The following is an 18,374-nucleotide window of genomic DNA, read 5'->3' as shown; positions in this document are numbered from 1 at the left end:
CTGTCCCTCCTCTGTGCCCTTTGGTGCCACCTGCTGGAGCACCATGGCTTTCCAGCACTTTGGGGCCCTGAAGAACCCCTCACAGTGGTGCTTTTCCCCAAGCCAGAAGAACAGGGTCAGTACTGGCTCTCTCTTTCCATGCTAGGGAAAGACAAAGGAACAGAACCCAGAGCAGCCCTAGAGCCTTAGTCAGCAGAGACCTTGTAGTCCACTCGCACACTCAGCTTACTGGGAACAGTCAGGATAACAAGGCCTGGGAGAGCCTGATGACTGCTCTATGACCAAGCATGTCCTAAGAGGATAAGAGATGCTTTGGTAGGCCTATTGGACACTTGAGGCCATTGTCCTAGGACAAAGCTTCCTTCCAGTTGTCCACTTTAGCTGATGGCAATTCTCCCAGATGGTATAGGTTAACCACAGTTCCTGCCAGTGGGCATGTAGGCTACAGGCAGGTGTTATCCACTGGGGATGTCTCCTGCTAGAGGTTTACTTGTTTAAAAACAAGGGCATTTAGGGTCCACCTGAAGATGTCCCAGAGACCAAGCTTACTCTCTTAAAAGCAAGTTTCTCAACTTTTCTTCCAGGGCTGACTGTTCTATGGGAAAACATCATGGAATAGGCCAAATAAAGATCTTCTCCAAGGTAAAAACAAAGCAAAAACAAAAAAACAAAAACCCGAATACAAGTTCTATCCCAAGTGTCACAGCAAGTTAATGGCTAGACCTGGCAAGAGCCCTTGGTATGATGGCATACTAAATACGTCACCACTATAAAACTGAGCGGGGTCGCCTCAAGACCATATGCTAACAGACTCTTTTCACTATGCCAGACAGCCACCTCTACTGTCGCTGTCTGTTCTCTCAGCACCACTATCCCTCTGAACCTCGGAGCTTCCTCCTGGACTTGCTCTGGACTCAGCTAGAGTCCTTCAGTCTAGATTCCCACCCTAGTTCTTCCCTCAAACACCTTTCTCCTCAGCCAAGTAGTCTTCCTTGCGGGGAACCAGTCATGAGTCCCCAGCATAGAGCCTAAAGGAAAGTTCCATTCATCTCTTTCCAAAATTCTATTCACACCTGACTAATCTGCTAGGGCAATGGAAGAGAAAGAGCAGCTGAGAAAAAAGGAGTTAAGTTAGTCAAATATGAGAAAAGAAAGTGCTGGGGGCTGGACACTATCAAAGGCCAATTCTGGAGACCTTGGCCACATTAAAGGCCTTGATGTAGAGGGACTTAATTTCTAGGAGATGACTGCAGCCTTGAGTGCTAGGAGAGGGGAGGGAAAAGACGAGGAATGTGAAAATACAGGTGGCATGAAATGAGCTTTTAAGGGCGGTTAACAATGCTAAGGTTCAGGTATATAGTGCTAGAAGCACATGGAGGAATCTGAAAGGGAAGGTAGCAACACAGAAGGAAAGAGGAGGGGCCACTCAGGGTCCAGGAAGGGGTAAGGGAATTCTGAATGCTGGTAGATGGATCTCGGGGAAAGGAGGGTAGAATGGACTTAGGGGGTGGGATGCAGATGCAGTGTTGGAAGGTGTACTGGCTACTGATTACACTGTAGAGGAGTAGGTGGGCCATCTGCCCAAAGATGAGGAAGCTGGAGGCAAGAGAGGAATGATGTTTAGGATGGGGAGGGGTCAACCTACTCTTGGTGGGAGTTGCAGGGTGCTGACTGGGGACAGCAAAAAGGTTACTAGGCAGAAACAAGCCAAGGCTAGCTGAGTAGGTAAGCATGTATGTCTGTTAGTAGGAATGACACTCCCCACACCCCACCAAATAGCTGGCTTCCCCAGCTTTGCTCCCAGCAGTGGAGGTGGAGGGAGGATAGCTCCAGGCTGGAGGCTCTGGGATTCCTCCAGGGCTGGGGGGCTGCCAGTCGGGTGGGACCCTAAGTCGGGCAGCCAAGAGAGTTGCAGATGTTGGCAGAAGACAGCTCAAATGATAGACCAGGGAACCTCAGCTAGGGAGGTGGAGAAATGAAGACAGAGGGATAGCAGGGAAAGAAGCAAAGCCCGGTGTCCTGTTGAATCCAGGACCCATGCCCTGCAAGGAACTGAAAGTGGGCTGGAGAACCTGAAAGCTGTGGTGGAGGGTGGTGGCCTGACTCAGCGATTTCAGAAGTGTAGTAGTTCCAGGTGGTGACAGAGCAGTCATCAGTGAGGGGTGGCTGATGTGGAGAGCAGAGGAGCAGGCACTGGGGATGAAAGGGTCATGGACAAGCAGCCACAAGCTCAGACTAGCCAGCACATGGCTGCAGAGCTGTTCCTGAGTGGGGATAGATGGAAGGCTATAAGCCACAAGCGCCCATGAATGGAAGAGGCACGGAAGTGGTGGATTCAGACAGCTTGCCACAAGATAGTACTTGGCTGCTGTAAGCACACTTGGTGCTTGGAGCCAACCTCCAGCAAAGAGTTGGCGGCTGCTCTGTCTCAGTCACATTCAGAGCCCTCTCCAGTTTCATAGCCTGGCAGGCTGACACCAAAACAGACCAGGGTAGATGCACAGGCAGGTGGGTAAGTTGGCAGCAATAGGGATAACATCTACTCTCTGACCACTGGCATGGGGTCAAGCTTCCTCCAGCCAGCCTAGCTGGCAAGACCAGAACATTCACCAGGAAGCTGAAGGAGCCTTGTGCAAACAAGTTGAAGGTGAAGGCTGAACTCTGGCAATAAATTCAGTTTCCTGGTATGTCCAGGCCCAGACTAGGAGTTAGGTGACAGATGGTAGAGTGATGTGTCACACACTTACACACATACACACACACTCTCTCTCTCTCTGTCTCTCTCTGTCTGTCTGTCTGTCTGTCTCTCTCTCTCTCTCTCTCTCTCTCTCTCTCACAGAGTGGCAGCATATGATCTACTCCATTTCCCTGTCCCACTAGGTACATCTTAGGATACCTTGACAGGAGAAAGGTGGTTTGAGCATGAGCACAGCTAGGACTCCCCAGGAAAAAGGCTTGTTTTCCAGCTTATGAGAGTTCTCTGCAACTTTCAGGTGCCCCCTTTACCTGAGGATGGAGCTCTCTGCCTAAATACCCATTTGAGTAGATGGATTCTGCAACTGGCTGCTCTTGGCTAAGAGGGGGAGTCAGGCTAGGCAGCCAGCATATAACCCTCTCTCTGAAGAAACAAATGGAGTAATGTGTCTGGTCCCAAGCAAGAGGGCAGGAAATGGGGAAACCAAGAAACTCAGAAGATTATGGAGATACATTTCCTAACAACATACACTGCACAGCACACTCAGAGGCTGGCCATTGACCATACTTCAGCTCACCACTTGCATGAAGCCGCCATCTGGGCTAGAGTCTGGCTTACCCTCCTAGGTCATTCCTTCAAAGGCAATCTTTCTACTTTTCAGAGTCCTGGGTATACAGGACTAGTCCAAGTAGCTTCTTCAAGTCCTGAAGTCCAGGTTCTTCTCTGTTTAGCTTCTCTAAAAGCTTGGTATAGGCAGAACTCCACCCAAGGGTCCCACAATGAAGAAGCGTGGTGCAACCAAGGGTTATTATAAACATGGGGGCCTAACCACTTTAGCTCTTGTGAAGGAGGGCAAGGAATTCAGTCTCCTCCAACTCAAACCCATCCCAGTCTTTCTGACCTGTCAAAGTAGATAGAGAACAGGCCTCAGCCTAAGTAGAGGCAGAAGGACTGTATGGCCCATCCCAGGCTCTTAAGAGTTCTGTCTACACCTGGACCTTTAACTCTAGCATGAGGGAGCAGGAGAAAACCTGTTTGATGTGGATGCTATAGATTAAGTGAGTAGAGGAGCTCCAATTTTCCCAGCTTTTGCAACTTTAACACCTCCACAACAATGATGGGACGGGAAAGAGACTGGTAGCAAAATTTTATGACCCAGAGTTCAGGGTTGTTGAACAACCAATCTAGTTATATCACATGAGAAGATTTAAAGACATTCTTTAACAAGGCTGGCCTGACAGAGGCATAAAAGCTGTTGGCCTGGGCCATTCTGATGCCAACTTCTGCAGATATATAGTTACCCTGCCTAGCACTATGGGTCCACTCACGTAATGAAGTCCAGGAAGCTGGCGAGCGGCTCATAGGCATGGTTTCTCATGTGGCGGAACTCCACTACCATCTTCTCCTTGAGCTTGTCGTCAATGACTGACACTGTCAGAGGTGATGCTTCATTGGCCAGGAAGTTGCCATAATCTGTGCTCTGCAGGTGCAGCTTCAAGTCTGAAATCCAAGGGCAGATGAAAAGGGCTAGGTTTTCTGATCCTTACTCAGTGCCCTAAGTTTCCATCTCTAACCAACTCTGGGCCCAGTTTCTCCCATGAAATTGTATCCTTCTGCCACCCTGACGTCCATCGACCTATTGGCTCAGTACCAATTTATAAAGTAGTCATGCTAAAGTATAGATGCTTCAGACCCTAGGAACAGAAGCCAGCATGCTGAGTCCCACAGTACCAACATAAATGGAATAATTGTACACCAAGATGATGAGGTTGGGAAACCTCAACACAAGGTGACATTTACAACCTGTAGCCTTTGAGCCCCTGATTCAGAACAGAATATAACATGGGCTCTGCTCTCTAGGGCATTAGGATTGGAGGGGCAAAACATTCAGACATAAGGCACATTAAAAAAAGAAATACCTAAGCCGAGGGGGGTAGAAAAGAGAAACAGCACAAAAATATGGCTGAGCAGAGAAGGCCATGCTGGGCTTGGCTACAGCAAAGGATAGGGACTAGGAAACATGAAGGAAACAAGTAGGGCACGGAGAGAGTGAAGAGGGGCTTGAGGGGTAAATTTGTGCCCTGGGGAATGGCTTCCCTTAGCAGTGGCTGGAAGCAGATAGGCTAATGCTATGAGTCCTCTTGAGCTCTTAGAGACACAGGTGATAGAATATGATTTGCCCCGGCCTATTCCTCACACAGTAGTCAGTGATTGTGTTATCTTTGAAATGCTGGGAACTGAACTTGGGGCTTCATACATACTAGGCAAGTATTCTTTCACTGAGGTAGTCCCAGTCTGTTTTATTATTTTATCTTATTCTTTTATATGCGTGTGTGTGTGTATACATGGTTTTACAGGTCAGAGGAAAATCTTGAATATCATTTTTCAGGCTCTATCTTTTGTTTTAGACAGGGTTGCTCTCTGGTCTGGACGCTGACAATGTAGGCTAGACCAGCTGGCCTATAGGGACTCACCTGCCTTGCCGCCCATCTCACCATTACTGGTACAAAAGTACATGCCACTAAATTCATTGTTTTACACGGAGTCTGGGGATCTGAAGTCAGGTCATCAATGCTTATGAAGCTTTACCAATTGAGCCATCTACCCAAGTCCCTTATTTTTATTTTATTTATTTATTTATTTATTTTTTGGTTTTTCGAGACAGGGTTTCTCTGTGGCTTTGGAGGCTGGCCTAGAACTCACAGAGATCCGCCTGCCTCTGCCTCCCGAGTGCTGGGATTAAAGGCGTGCGCCACCACCGCCCGGCCCAAATCCCTTATTTTATTTATTTTTGTTTCTTCAAGATAGAGTCTCACCATGCAGCTTGGCTAGCCATGGTCACTATGTAGACCAGGCTGGCCCTGAACTTATAGATACCCCCTGCCTCTGCCTCTCAAATTCTGGGATTAAAAGCATGTACCACTATGCCTGGCTGCTTTGAAACATGATCTTGTTATGTAGTACAAGCTGGCCTAGAACTTACTATGTAAACCAGACTAGCCTCAAACATTTTCAATCCTCCTACTTTAACCTTTCAAGTACTAATGTTGAGATTCCAGTCATGAACCACCACAATTAGCTTAGAGTGATCTGTTTTTAAAATTTTTATTTATATATGTATGGAGATGTGGGTGAGAGTGCTTACATGTTCCCTGACACAGAAGCTGGTTCCTTCCTTCCTTCCGCCACATGAGTCCAGGTATTGAACTCAAGCTGTCAAGCTTGGTGGTAAGTGCCTTTGCCTGCTGACAGTGGTCCTCTGCCTCTGTCTCTCTCAGTTGGCATTTAACTTCAAGTGGGAGTCCCTGCTGAAATGGAGCCCCATCGAGTTGCCCACAATCGCCTCCTTGCTTCTCTCCTCCTCTTGACTCCAGGCACATCTCCTGTCAGGGTCCTTTCTCTGTTCCCTAGCCTGGTCCTTCAGACCACTTCTTAAACAAAAGAGCTAAAACCTCTTCTGCCATCTGGTACCTAATCCTTCACCTGTGTCATTTTTCTTTGAAGCACTTGATCCTACCCAGTGCAAGACATATAAACTCTATAAGGATAGAGACTCCGGCCCAATGTGGTACTCTAGAGCCTAGAACAGAATAATCATTGGTGAGTGTTTATTTATGCTATGAAAACTACTGAAGAATGAATGAAATATTGGGAGAGGTTGGGTGAAGATGGCAAGAAAACTATTCCTAGGTTTATATGGGGGTCACTGTGGTTACAATGGAAGTACCAAGGCCCGAGGCTGAGAAAAAGATCTACTGAGAATGAGACCAAGGTTTCCCCAGGTGCTCTGAGAGAATGGAAGGTGGATAACTCGTCCATAGACTTCAGGCACCTCTCTGATGCCCTCCTACTTTATCACTTCAAAAGTCTCCATGGGTGGTGGTAGCACATGCCTTTAATCCCAGCACTTGGGAGGCAGAGGCAGGTGGATCTCTGAGCTCAGGGCCAACCTGGTCTACAAAGTTCCAGACAACCTGCGATACCCAGGGAAACCCTGTCTCGAAAACAAAAAAAAATGTCTCAATGGTGTTTGGCTTTGTGGTACACACTTTTAATCCTAGTACTCAGGATGTAGAAGCAGGAGGATCTCTGTGAGTTTGAGACCAGCCAGGTCTACATAGTTAGACTCTGTCTCAAAACAAACAAATGAACAACAACAACAACAACAAAGAATGTCCACTTGCAGTCAAGCATGCAAAAGGAGATGGAAGAGCAAAGGTGGCAGAATGTGGAGAGTGGGTACAAAAGTGCTGGAATGCATTCTTTCCACCTCTACATCTGGGGCTGGTGACAGACACAGCTTAGGTTTCTGTGGTCCTTAAGCACTAACAGAATGGACCTTAACCTCTAGAGGCCTACAGGAGAATCTACTGTCTTCATCACACTTAAATTTACTTTTCTCCCCCATGGCTACCTTAAAGATGGTAAGAAGAGAAGGCAAAGCAGGTTAAGAGAATTCAGCTATCTTTTGGTGATGTGTGCACGTGCTCCAATGTCTCTGCCCTAGGGCAGGTGCAATTGCCCTGCTAAGGGGTTCTGTTCTTCCCTATTCTCCCAGTCTGGCTACTTTGAGAGTAAGGCATAGGTAACAGAAGATATTCAAGTCAGAAATGCTTGGGTTGTTGTAGTATTTCAGATAGGTTTTGCAGAAAAAGCCTACTTCTATTGATAGCTACTGCCATAACAGTATATTGCCTGCATGTCCACCTCCACATTGTAATAACCTTGAGACTGGGCAAGTATACAATCTTTTTAAAAGAAAAATGGAACTGAGGCTGTAGCTCAGCTGGCAGAGATCTTACCTAGCATATATGAAGTCCTGGGCTCAATCCCCAGCACTACATAAAAGCAGGTATGATGGCACATGTCTATAATACCAGCATTTGGGAGGCAGAGACAGGAGGATCTCTGTGGGTTCGAGGACAGAGGACAGCCTCGTCTACAAGAGCTAGTTCCAGGACAAACCCTGTCATGAAAAACAAAACAAACAAACAAAAAAAGAGAAAAAGAATCAGAAATAAGCACAGGCGGGGGGGGGGGACAACAACAACAGACAAACAGACATAACACTCAGGTCTTAGAACCCTTGTCTAGTAACTTCTTACAGTGCACAGCCATGTTGCTTCATAAGTCTGTCAGCTTTCTGAATTACTCTGAGAAGAGTAACTTTTCCTTTTCTTCTATCTTACAGAAGCATATCTTCCTTAACATTTTGGGTTTCACTCTTCTAATGCCCCATTTCCTACCATGGAGCTGTAAATGAACAAGGCTGTTTTTCCTTTTCTAGTCTCCTTCTCCAGGCAGCTACTGAGATTTACAACTTGGTGCTGGGGGGGGGGGTTCTTTGAAACTCGAATAAAATAAAAACTCTCTTAAACTTTGCCTTGGGCGTCGGTGGCAAATGCCTTTAAACCCAGCAGGATTAATTAATTAATCAGAAGGCAGAGGCAGGTGGATTTTAGTAGTTTGAGGCCAGCCTGGTCTACAGAGCAAGTTCCAGGACAGCCAGGGCTGTTACACAGAGAAATCCTGTCTCAAAAAACAATAGTAACAGTAATAATAATAAATAAACTTTGGCTTTGCTAGACCAAAAAGGTCATTAATGCCTCTGAAATGGTTTTTGTGGCTATGAAACAAATGGTTAAAAATATCAATGGTTAAGAGCACTGGCTGCTCTTCTAGAGGTCCTGGTTTCAATTCTCAGCAACCACATGGTGGCTCACAACTGTCTATAATAGGATTGGATGACCTCTTCTGTCATGCAGGAATACATGCAAGTAGAACACTCATATACATAAATAAATCTTTAAAAAAAATAAGCAATCTTACAGGTACTGAAGTAAAGCACACTTGTTCATGCTCTGATTTATATATATTATATCTACCAATAAACATATTGCTACTGGAGGGTGTGAGGGAGCACAGTCAAGGAGTTCTAGTCCAGGGCTTCCAAGAGCCCAAACTTATACTAAGAGAAGTTGTAGAGCTGACAAAGTTAGAAATGGTATTCTGGTTTAGACCATCAGCTAGGCCAAACTGTCCATTTATCCATGCAGCCACTGAGAGCCTAAAGTGCTCTTCAAGCCAAAAGACTTTCTCTTTAGCTCACACCTTGGGTCTAGAGACCAAGACAGAGGCACAGGAAGACCCCAGGGCAAAACTCAATCCTCTGACTGGAATGCCTCCTTGTCGGTGGCCCCATTGGTTCTTAGGGTAGCAAGCATAGCTTCAAACCATAGTCAACCCACGCCCCCATCCCTCAAGTCTAAAGCATTAAGGGTCCAGGCCTCTGCACATTCTGCCCTTTGGTGCTCTGGCGTATGCTCTGAGAGGATTCCCTAGACAAGTTGTTACTTCCCACTGAGGACCCCAATAAGCTGTCCAGTAGCATGAAACTCCTCTGTCCCAGGCTCTGCCTCGCATCACGCTTCCATTCTCTGCAAAGGCTAGTTCAGCAACTTCCCCACTGCCAAACACTTTCTTCTCTTAAACAGTGACACTCCATCAAATACCTGGTACTCAGGTGACAGTTTTTGTCTCAGAAGACCTGAAAACACAGAGGCCAAGCAATGGTCTTATTCCTATGCCAGGAGCAATCTTTGTGCAAGACTTTCCAGCCATGCCCATTTCATAGACTTATCAATAAAAAGTCTCAAGGAGCCAGAACTTTGTCCAGAGTCTCACAGTCAGAGTATAGAGCAGATGGGAAATCATGCAGAACCGATAGATGCTGTCAGTCCCCACCTCAGCCTCTTTTGTTCTCCTCTGAGCCTCCTTGACCACATTCTTCCATATTTCGTGTCTAGGGCATACCTTTCTGGTATGAAACCAGATGCGCAAATAGCCTTTAGATCTGAAGAGTCAGCCAGTGGCAAAGAAACTGGCATGCAGGCCAGCTGGACACTCACTGTCCACCTGTCAATAGTAGGCATAGGCCTAAACTATCATGACTCAGTGACAAACCCTTCTAGTATCACTTTTGACACCAACCATTACTACAGAAGCTAGAAATGTATGCTTGTGATTGAGCAGGGCAAAGCTGGGGTTCTCTGCTTTGTACAGACCCGCCCCTGGGACTTCAGAGAGGCTGCAAAGCAAACACCCCTGATCCTCCATTGCTGCATTCTGCTGACGCTGCAACTGAGGAAGCCGTGGCTCTGAGCACTGCTGGAATGCTGGCGGCTGGGTGGTTTCTGCTGAAGTTTGTCAGATCAGAGCAAGCCCAGGAGACTACTGAGAATCCTGCCTGAGGCTGCAAGAGTCTGCCGTACCAGGAAACTCATTTTTAAAGGCCCCTAGAGACAATGTCAAAGGGCTGTTCCAGACCACTTTCTCTGGCTAAGACCCACATTTCCCTGTGACCCAGGGAAAAGGGACAGCCTGCCAGCCAAGAAGTCAACTTGGAGAGAGGCAGGCAGGCTGATCCCTCAGCTCGCCCACGAGGGGACCACACAGGGCTTCTAAACCAGTTCTGACCCTGCTGGAGAAAGCTGGCGCCCAGACACAGTGGCTGGCAGCCCCAAGTCCTTCAGACAGGCCTGGCCAGGGCTAGGACAAGCTGGGTTAGGACACTCTTTCCTCAGTTTCCTGCTCTCTCTGAGGGCTGTGGAGGAGGGGATGTGAATAGGGATAGGATCCAAGCATAGGAGAGGCCTGGAATTTATAGATGCTTTGTGGGAAACCCAGCCACCTGGCCCTAGCCCAGCCCCTCAAGGGCACCCAAGGACAACAGAGGCTAGCTCTGCTGTGAGACCTGGGTTCAGCAATCTAACAGCATCAGTGATGGCCCTTGAGAGGACCACACATGCCTCATCTGAGGTATGAGCTGGATCCTCTAAGGACAACTCTGGTCTCCCCACAAGCCCAGCTGTTTACCCTAAATCCAATCAGTGGTCCAGCAACAGTGGTGCTGGCCAGTTTGGGATCTATCTCTCATAGTAAGAATTCCTCAGAGTCTGATTCTCAAGTTCAGAAAGATGCTGTTGCTATCAGGACATTCTTGTTTCAGTGTGACCTAAATCCTAACTCAGAGAAAGCAGGCTAATTCAGTTTCTCTGTGTTCCTGGTCTCCACTCAGAACCCTGGGCTTGTTCCTCTGCACCCCAATGCCAGGACCATTCCAGACCTCCTATGCTCCCTAAGTTCTTGCCTCAGATGTTCTGGCAGCACCAGGCTCCCTACTCTACTCCTCGGCTCTTAGCTCCCAAGTACACACCAGCCCGAGTGAAGTCATCCATCACCGTTACTCAAGAGGCTTTGTGGTCCTGGGGCTTCAGCTGTATTTTCCCAACAGCCCGAGGTCTTACACTCTTTTTGCCCTTGACTCTCTGACTTAACAGCGCCACTGTTCTGACAACAGTCCCTACTATCTAAGCTCCCAGCAAATGCTCTAGGGAAGTCCTTAGGAGGCCTTATTAAGAAGCCCTTGAAGTAGAGGAAACAGAGCTGTTTCCTCAAGCCCAGCCAGGAAGACTGAAGAAGGATGATACACCCCAAACCTCTGCTCTCCCTCTTCCACAGGGCATCCTCTGTCATTTTGAGACTGTGTGTCAAAGGCCACTGTCCCAGCTCCAGCAAAGCTCTTTGGAGTTACCAGTGAAGACCAAAGACCAATATCCACCTGGCATTGCTATTTAGCTTATAAGCCTGTACCACCAGCTTCAGGCTAGCCTCACAGCTTCCACCTGTCCTGGAACCCCGTGGCTTATCCCTAATCCCTAGTCTCCTCTAGTCATGACTTTTCAGTAGGAAGGCTCTGGTCCCTGCTGACACTACTGACCCTCCTAACCTACCCCAGGCTCCTAACTAGTACAGTGGCATGCCCCTGCCGCCCCCCACCAACGTGACTACTGCTCTCCACTCTATGGATCATCCACAATGATAAAGTATTGGCTTGGCCATGACTCAGCCAGGATGTGTGAGGTGGACCTAAGCAACCCTGCCCCCACCCTCTTCCTGAGGCACTCCCTAAGCCTGCCAAACCTAAAGGGGATCTTTCAGGCCATTCAGCTGGCTCCCAGGGACAGGGAGCACACAGCCTCTCCAGCACTCTAGTCCGTACATCAGTTCTCCAAGGACCTAGGCAGGCAGGAAAGGAAGGTCATGGCCTATGCCAAGGAGGTGGTCCCACATGCCCAATGGGACTAACACACTAAGCAGAGTGGCCTAGTTCTATACTTACCCATGGCCTCATGGTCCAGAGGGTCTTGCTGGCCAGCTGGCCAGAGTGAAGTGTAAGAGGACAGTGTGTTCCCAGACTTCACTTCTGCTTTTCCAGAGGTTACTCAATGACGCTCTCCTGGGGAGCTCAGGAGTTTTCAGGAATTGTATGAAACCAGATGCTAGAACATGTTTCAGAGAGTCTAATGTGCCAACCCTGCAAGGGTGGCTACTTCATGGGCCTGTTCTACCTTGGTTCTACCTTAGATCCAAGTGAGGGGTCTACTTTAAAGGAACAAGGATCCCCTTCCAATGCTACTACTTCTAGAGGTTCAAAATGAGAAAACATAGGATGGACAGACATGGACAGATGGCCAGTGCAGTGATGCAATAGAGTTTGTGCCACCCTAACACTTCTGGGTGAATATGTTGTGCCAAAACATCCCCGCTAAGCTCAGGGGAGTTTCTTGGGTCCATGACAGCTCTAAAGCAGATGTGAGCACTGGCTGGCTGAATCTGCAGGGTCAGAGTGCCACATCTGGAACATAAGCGTGGGAGCCTCTGCATGAAAATCATTAACCCTGGGCTTACCTAAGGCCTCAGCACAGACTGAGTATCCTCTTCACTTTAGCCTAAGAGCCTCCATTATTACCTACTGAAGGCACTCGAGACCCCCAGGTTAATGCCAACTGATACCTCTGTGTTCCAACTCTTCCTATCAAATGCCCACGTTCTCCCTCCCCACATATTACCTGCTCTTCCTTGCCACCCCTAGAGTGTCAAAAGCACCTTATCCTGGCCATAGCTGGTTTATGCTATACTTCCAGTTCCTCTACAGACCCACTTTGCCAAACCATTGGTTTCAAAATACCACTCCACAGGCAGAGAAGAGGAAATATTGTGTATGTATGTGTGCATGTGTTTAAATATAGGGCTCTCTGTGTAACTCGGAATGGCCTCAAACTTAAAATCCTCCTGCCTCTGTCTCTAAGTGCTAGGATTAAGGCATGTACTTACCACCATGCCTGGCTCAAGACAAAAGAAAAATTTGAGCTTTGGAGCCATAAAATGTGGGTTCAAATGTTTTCCTAGATCTTGGTCCTGTGTATTTTATAGTACATCTCTACATCCAGACTCCTGGCTGGCTGCCCAGCACTTACATTGGGTGTCCCTACCCCCAGGGCACCTGTAAAGACATTAAATTGAAGTAATGGTCTAAAGAAAGACATCAACCAGTACACTATAGACCATCTTTTCTAACAGTCAAGACTACACACAAAGCTTCCTAACAAACATTTTCAGCCCAACAGTCTCCACTCCAGCTGCAGCTCAAGCTGCCCTATTCAGTCCCACCAAAGAATTCCCACAGTTTGTAGCATCTTCCCACGGGCTCTAGCATGTCATCCACGTCCTTGCATGTAGAGATCCCTATACCCCATAAGCATGCAAACACACCAGCACAACTCTACTATTTACTAGAGATAAAATAATAGTGCTAGCTCAAGATTTAGGGTACCTATCCCAAAGTCCATGTTACTTCACCTACCAATAAGATCATACAGAGCTCTGAGTAGCCCAGAAATCTAGACAGAGGTTGTGACCCAACTCTGCCCCATAAACTACACCCTGGGCTGCCCTGAGCTACAGCCCCAGAGTCTTTGGAGCAAAGAGGAGGTAGAGCAGCCAAGCGCAGCTCCTGCTCCATGGGAAGCCCTGGGACCTGGCAGGCCAGCAGAACCTGGATTACTGCTGGCACAGCCATACAGTTATTGGGTTTCAGGTGGTGTAAGGCAGGGCTCTTGCAGGGAAAGGACAAGGAGTTCTCCCTCCTTGGTATCTGGACCTGAATTTTATTTCATGCTAGAGGCTTCTAAGTTAAGGTAAGGCATTGATAGCAAGGAGTGGGACTAACTCACAGAGGTGGTCTAGCTGATACTAGCGACACCATCCACCAACATCAAATGTGGGGGGAAGATCACTCCCTATGTTCAAGAATCATCAGGATGTCTGCCCCAGGTTATCCACCCCACTCCCAGTTCTGGGACAGGTGGCAAGTGGTAGCAGAGTCACATTTAATTACCCACATGATCTCAGGAACATCCCGTCCCCGTAGCTGGGACAATGAAAGTAAAGCATCTCTCATAACCTATGAGGAAGTCAACTCATCCATGAGGAAGGGTTGCAGGCTTTGTGTGCCAAAAGGAGGGGCAGAGCTGGTTACTGCTGCATCCAGGGCAAGTTCCAAGTTCTCCTCTACCTAAGAGGTAATCCAACTGGACAGCCTTCAACAAGCTATTCCTAGCTGGGCGATGGTGGCACACGCCTTTAATCCCAGCACTCGGGAGGCAGAGGCAGGCGGATCTCTGTGAGTTCGAGACCAGCCTGGTCTACAGAGCTAGTGCCAGGACAGGCTCCAAAGCCACAGAGAAACCCTGTCTTGAAAAACCAAAAAACCAAACAAAACAAAAAAAAAAAAAAAAAAAAAAAAAAAAAAAAAAAAAAAAAAAAAAAAAAAAAAAACAAGCTATTCCCTCCTAAGGCTTCAAAGGACTGGTATAACCAAAAAGACACAAGGTTCCCCAACCACAACCTAGCCTGACAGCCAAGGGACCTTACCCTGGGAGTAGGGGCCACACTTCTGTGGCTACCATGCACTCTGGCCTTATGCAAACTTTATTTTGCTACTAGTTATAGAATCTGCAAACTGGAGTAAATCTGGGGCTGTAAGGAAAACCATTTTGCATTTCCTAAATATGTGAATCTGTCTGGGTGTGAGTAAGAGAGGCAAAGTGGTCTCACTTGGCTAGGTGCCAGGCAGCCAAATGAAGGCCATCACTAGCAGTGAGCTGTGCCTAAATTCTGGCTCATATCCACGTCTAGATCCTGAGTTTGCTGGACCATAGCACCTGAGTGATCCAGTCAGTTCTTGATGCTGGGCTCCTGTTTCACACACAGACCTCTGGAAGAAGGACATGAAGGAAAGCTAAGGCTTACTCAGATGGAGAAGTGTAGCTCCAGAGGCTCTGATCTCTGTGAGATTATACCAAGATCCTGGCAGGAACAGCCTGCCAAGTCCATAGTGCTCAGAGACAGTCTAGTCCAAAGGAGAGACATAAGAAACATTTATTTTGCTTTGGCCTAAACCTTATAGACAGGCTCAAAGGATCAAGCCTCATTTATGTATGTTAAGACATGCTGCCTTCAGTATGAAACACCATTCCCTAGAGCTCATGGAAACTGCACAGAGCAGCCCAGGCCAAGGGCACACCATACATATGACTTACAGAGCCAAGACACTTGGACCAGGCAAGAAGGTGGCAACATCCTGCGGTAACCATCCAGATTGGTCCTGTTCAGTACCCTTCATTCACCCTGCCTTTAGGTTGTTCCAAGTAACTCCACTAAGAACACAATAGACATGTGTGGGGCAGTAATAAAAAAGCTAGACTGGATGTTGATCAGCACTGTGGTCCTGGACTAGCCTCTGACGGGGCAGTGGTTCCACACTTGGGGAGCTTCATAGTTTAAAAGGAAGATCCAATGGTTCAGCAGTTAAAAAGTATTTGTTACTCTTGCTGAAAACCAGAGTTTGGTTCCCACCATCCACATCAGGTGATTTCATAACTGCCTGTAACTCCAGCTGCTGGAGGTTCTGACTCCTTTGGACTCGGTGGGTACCTGGACACACATGCACAGACACCCCTACACACACACACACACACACACACACACACACACACACACACACACACACTCACCCCCCCTCAAATAAAAAATATTTTCAACAAAACAAAAGCTAGATCCAAATGATGGAAGCTACTGGAGGATGTGGAAGCATACTGTCCCGGCAAGGGTTAAAAGATCCTCCAAGATTCTCTGTTCCCCCCTGACCTGGACAGGTGCAATATAATCTGAAACTTAGAAAGTAGAGAAAATGAATGAGCTGCCACATGTGACCTGGAAGCCTCAGGGTCCTGTGCAGCAGAACGTAGGTTGCATCTCACCTAAGTTCCTCAACTCCCAACTCATTAACTCTAATCTAGATTCCTTAAGGCAAGACCTGAGGGATTAGCAAGGGCCCCAGAAGCAGAGATTCGTTCCACTAACCACCCCTTACTGAGTCAGAGGCTAGATATACACAGGTATAGCCCAGGGAGCCTTGAATAAACAAATTAAATAGTAAATGAAGGGAAAAAGTGAGAATCTAAAGTGACTGGACCTGAAGAGCCAAAACAGATGTTGGAAGACCATAAGGAAAGTCCTTGGGCTTTATCTTGGACCTAATTTCCCAGATAAAATAAGAGGGTGGAGAAGTTATCCCCAGAAACCTGTCTAGCTCTGCCATATTCTAGTCTGGTCAGGCCCAGGTCACTCTGACACCCTGTAACACAACCTCTGAAGGCCACTCAGAGGCTCCGGTTAGACTGGTGGTCTAGGCACCAACAAAGCAGCCTTGACAAGACTAGTGGCAGATGCAGGAAAGATACTGGGAGATTTAAAAGTCCTCAGAGCTCAGACAACAAGATAACAGAGATGACTCCTCAGAAAGGGGTTTCATAAACCAACCAAATATGAAGTCTTGGCTGAGGTCGAGGCCTAATTTCATTCCCTGAAAGTCTAAGGACAAGCAAGTGCTCTTGGCTAGACCAGAACTGGTCCAGCAATCAGTCAGAGCTTTCCCTCCCAGAACCCTCCCCTTGCTGAACATGTCTGTCTGTCCTCAGATGGTCAGTCCAGTCCAGGCTCCTGAGTATATCTCCACAGTCCATCAGGAAAGCTGCAGGATGCTGGGTATGGGTAGGTGGAAAGGCACCCAGGTTATGAAATAAAGTGATCATTCATTTTTCTGTCTCTTAGGAGGGAAGAGAAGAAGGGAAGAAAGTCAACCTTGGAATACTGCCTGAGGCAGAAGCAGTAACCTCAATGAAAAAGCACTCAAATGAGAACAGAGGATAAGGAAGAAGAGTTGTCAATCACCTGTTAATGGCACCACTCTTGGCAGAATTAGTGGGCCAACACTGTTGACCTGGAATTTGGTACTATGCTTATCTTTCTCTCAGAGTTGCTTCCACATATATACTGTATGCCCCAAGGAAACTAAGGAGAGTCTGTACTATGGATGAATTCTCGGTGAAATCAGCAAGGATGGAAAGCTGGTGACCGGTATATTTCTAGGAGCCTGAAAGGCAAGGTCTTGACCTCTGAGGAGCCTCAAGCTCCTACTTGAAACCCTGAAGACATCTTAAAGCTCATAAGATAACACACTGTGGTGGCTGCTATTACAGCTCTGAGAGATGCCAGAATGACCTAGATGCAAATAAATGATGGTAGTGTATTAGTCAAGGTTAGAGCATCCTGTACCAGGCATCAGGACAGAGAATATTAGAGAATGTCCTCTGGTCTTCTTCCTATCCTTGGAAGATGGGACACGGGGAGAAAAGAACAGAAAGAATTAAACAAATAGAAGACACTGAACCATGAACCCTACATCTAAGAGGCTAATTGGGGACCTGAGCGACAGAAGTAGAGCCATGAACAGGTGCTGTGTACAACAGAGCACAAGCCCAGCCATGCTGCTTCTCCCGGCGGCAGAGTGATCCTAGTGCACCCTCTTGTGGCAGAAGGGAGAATGGGTCTGTGGACAACCATGAGAGGATTGGTTCTTGGCGAGAAGAGGATGCTCCAGCTCCAGTTCCCTCAACACATCCGTCTAATTTCATCATGCCTCAGACGCTGGGTCTCCATCTCCCCCAGCCATCAGGCCCCTGCAGGCATGAGATGCTGACATCTACAGAGAGGTGCAGAAATGTGTCATAAAGAATGGAAATTTAAGGGGCTGGAGAGCAGTTTAAAGCACTTGCACTTGCAAAGGACCGGGGCTCACCTCCCAGCACCCACATAGTGGCTTATAACCATCGCTGACTCCAGTTCCAGGAGATCTAACACCTTCTTCTGACCAGGAGTGCATACATACATGCAGGCAAAATATCCATACAAGTTTTTTAAAAACAAATAGAGGCTTGAGAGATGGCTCAGCAGCTAAGAGATCTGGATGCTCTTGCGGAGGATCTGGATTCCCAGTACCCACATCAGGGTTCACAACCACCTGCTACTCCAGTTTCAGGAGATGCTATGCCCTTTTCTAGCCTCCTGAAGAACCATTGCAAGCATGTGGTGGTGCACAGACAGACATGCAGGCAAAACACCAATACTTATAAAAATAAATAATTTAATCAATTAAAAAAAAACAATGAAAATTTAACTCAGAAGTAGACATGTGTCTAGAAAAGCCAGAATGCATACCAGGGCAGTATGAGTCTGGCATGAGAAACTGGTCTACATTGGCACAGATAGTTTCCCAAGGGACAAGGCTAACAGGATGTGGAGGAAAGCTTAGTCACCTCAGCCCTCCACGTGGATTCTTGTTTTCTAGCTCAGCTAGACCCTTCCAAATCTCTACTTCTCTCTAACTCTCAGAACTGTTTTGTCTCTACTGACACTTATTTATTTTTTTTTTTTT

At 47.4% G+C, this 18,374-nt stretch overlaps 1 protein-coding gene across 1 annotated transcript in view; it reads right to left on the bottom strand.

Annotated features, from left to right (window-relative positions):
* The window catches only part of Atp6v0d1 (ATPase H+ transporting V0 subunit d1), a 39,688-nt gene that overhangs the window by 9,625 nt on the left and 11,689 nt on the right, over positions 1-18,374 (bottom strand). Inside the window, exon 2 of the mRNA XM_005345469.1 lies at positions 4,024-4,195. Within this exon, the coding sequence (XP_005345526.1) occupies positions 4,024-4,195 (172 nt within the window). The remainder of the gene's footprint in view (positions 1-4,023; positions 4,196-18,374) is intronic.

Source organism: Microtus ochrogaster, chromosome 4 (assembly GCF_000317375.1).
Source record: "Microtus ochrogaster isolate Prairie Vole_2 chromosome 4, MicOch1.0, whole genome shotgun sequence".
Taxonomy (NCBI): Eukaryota; Metazoa; Chordata; class Mammalia; order Rodentia; family Cricetidae; genus Microtus; species Microtus ochrogaster.
This window is presented reverse-complemented; position numbering and strand designations above follow the sequence as displayed.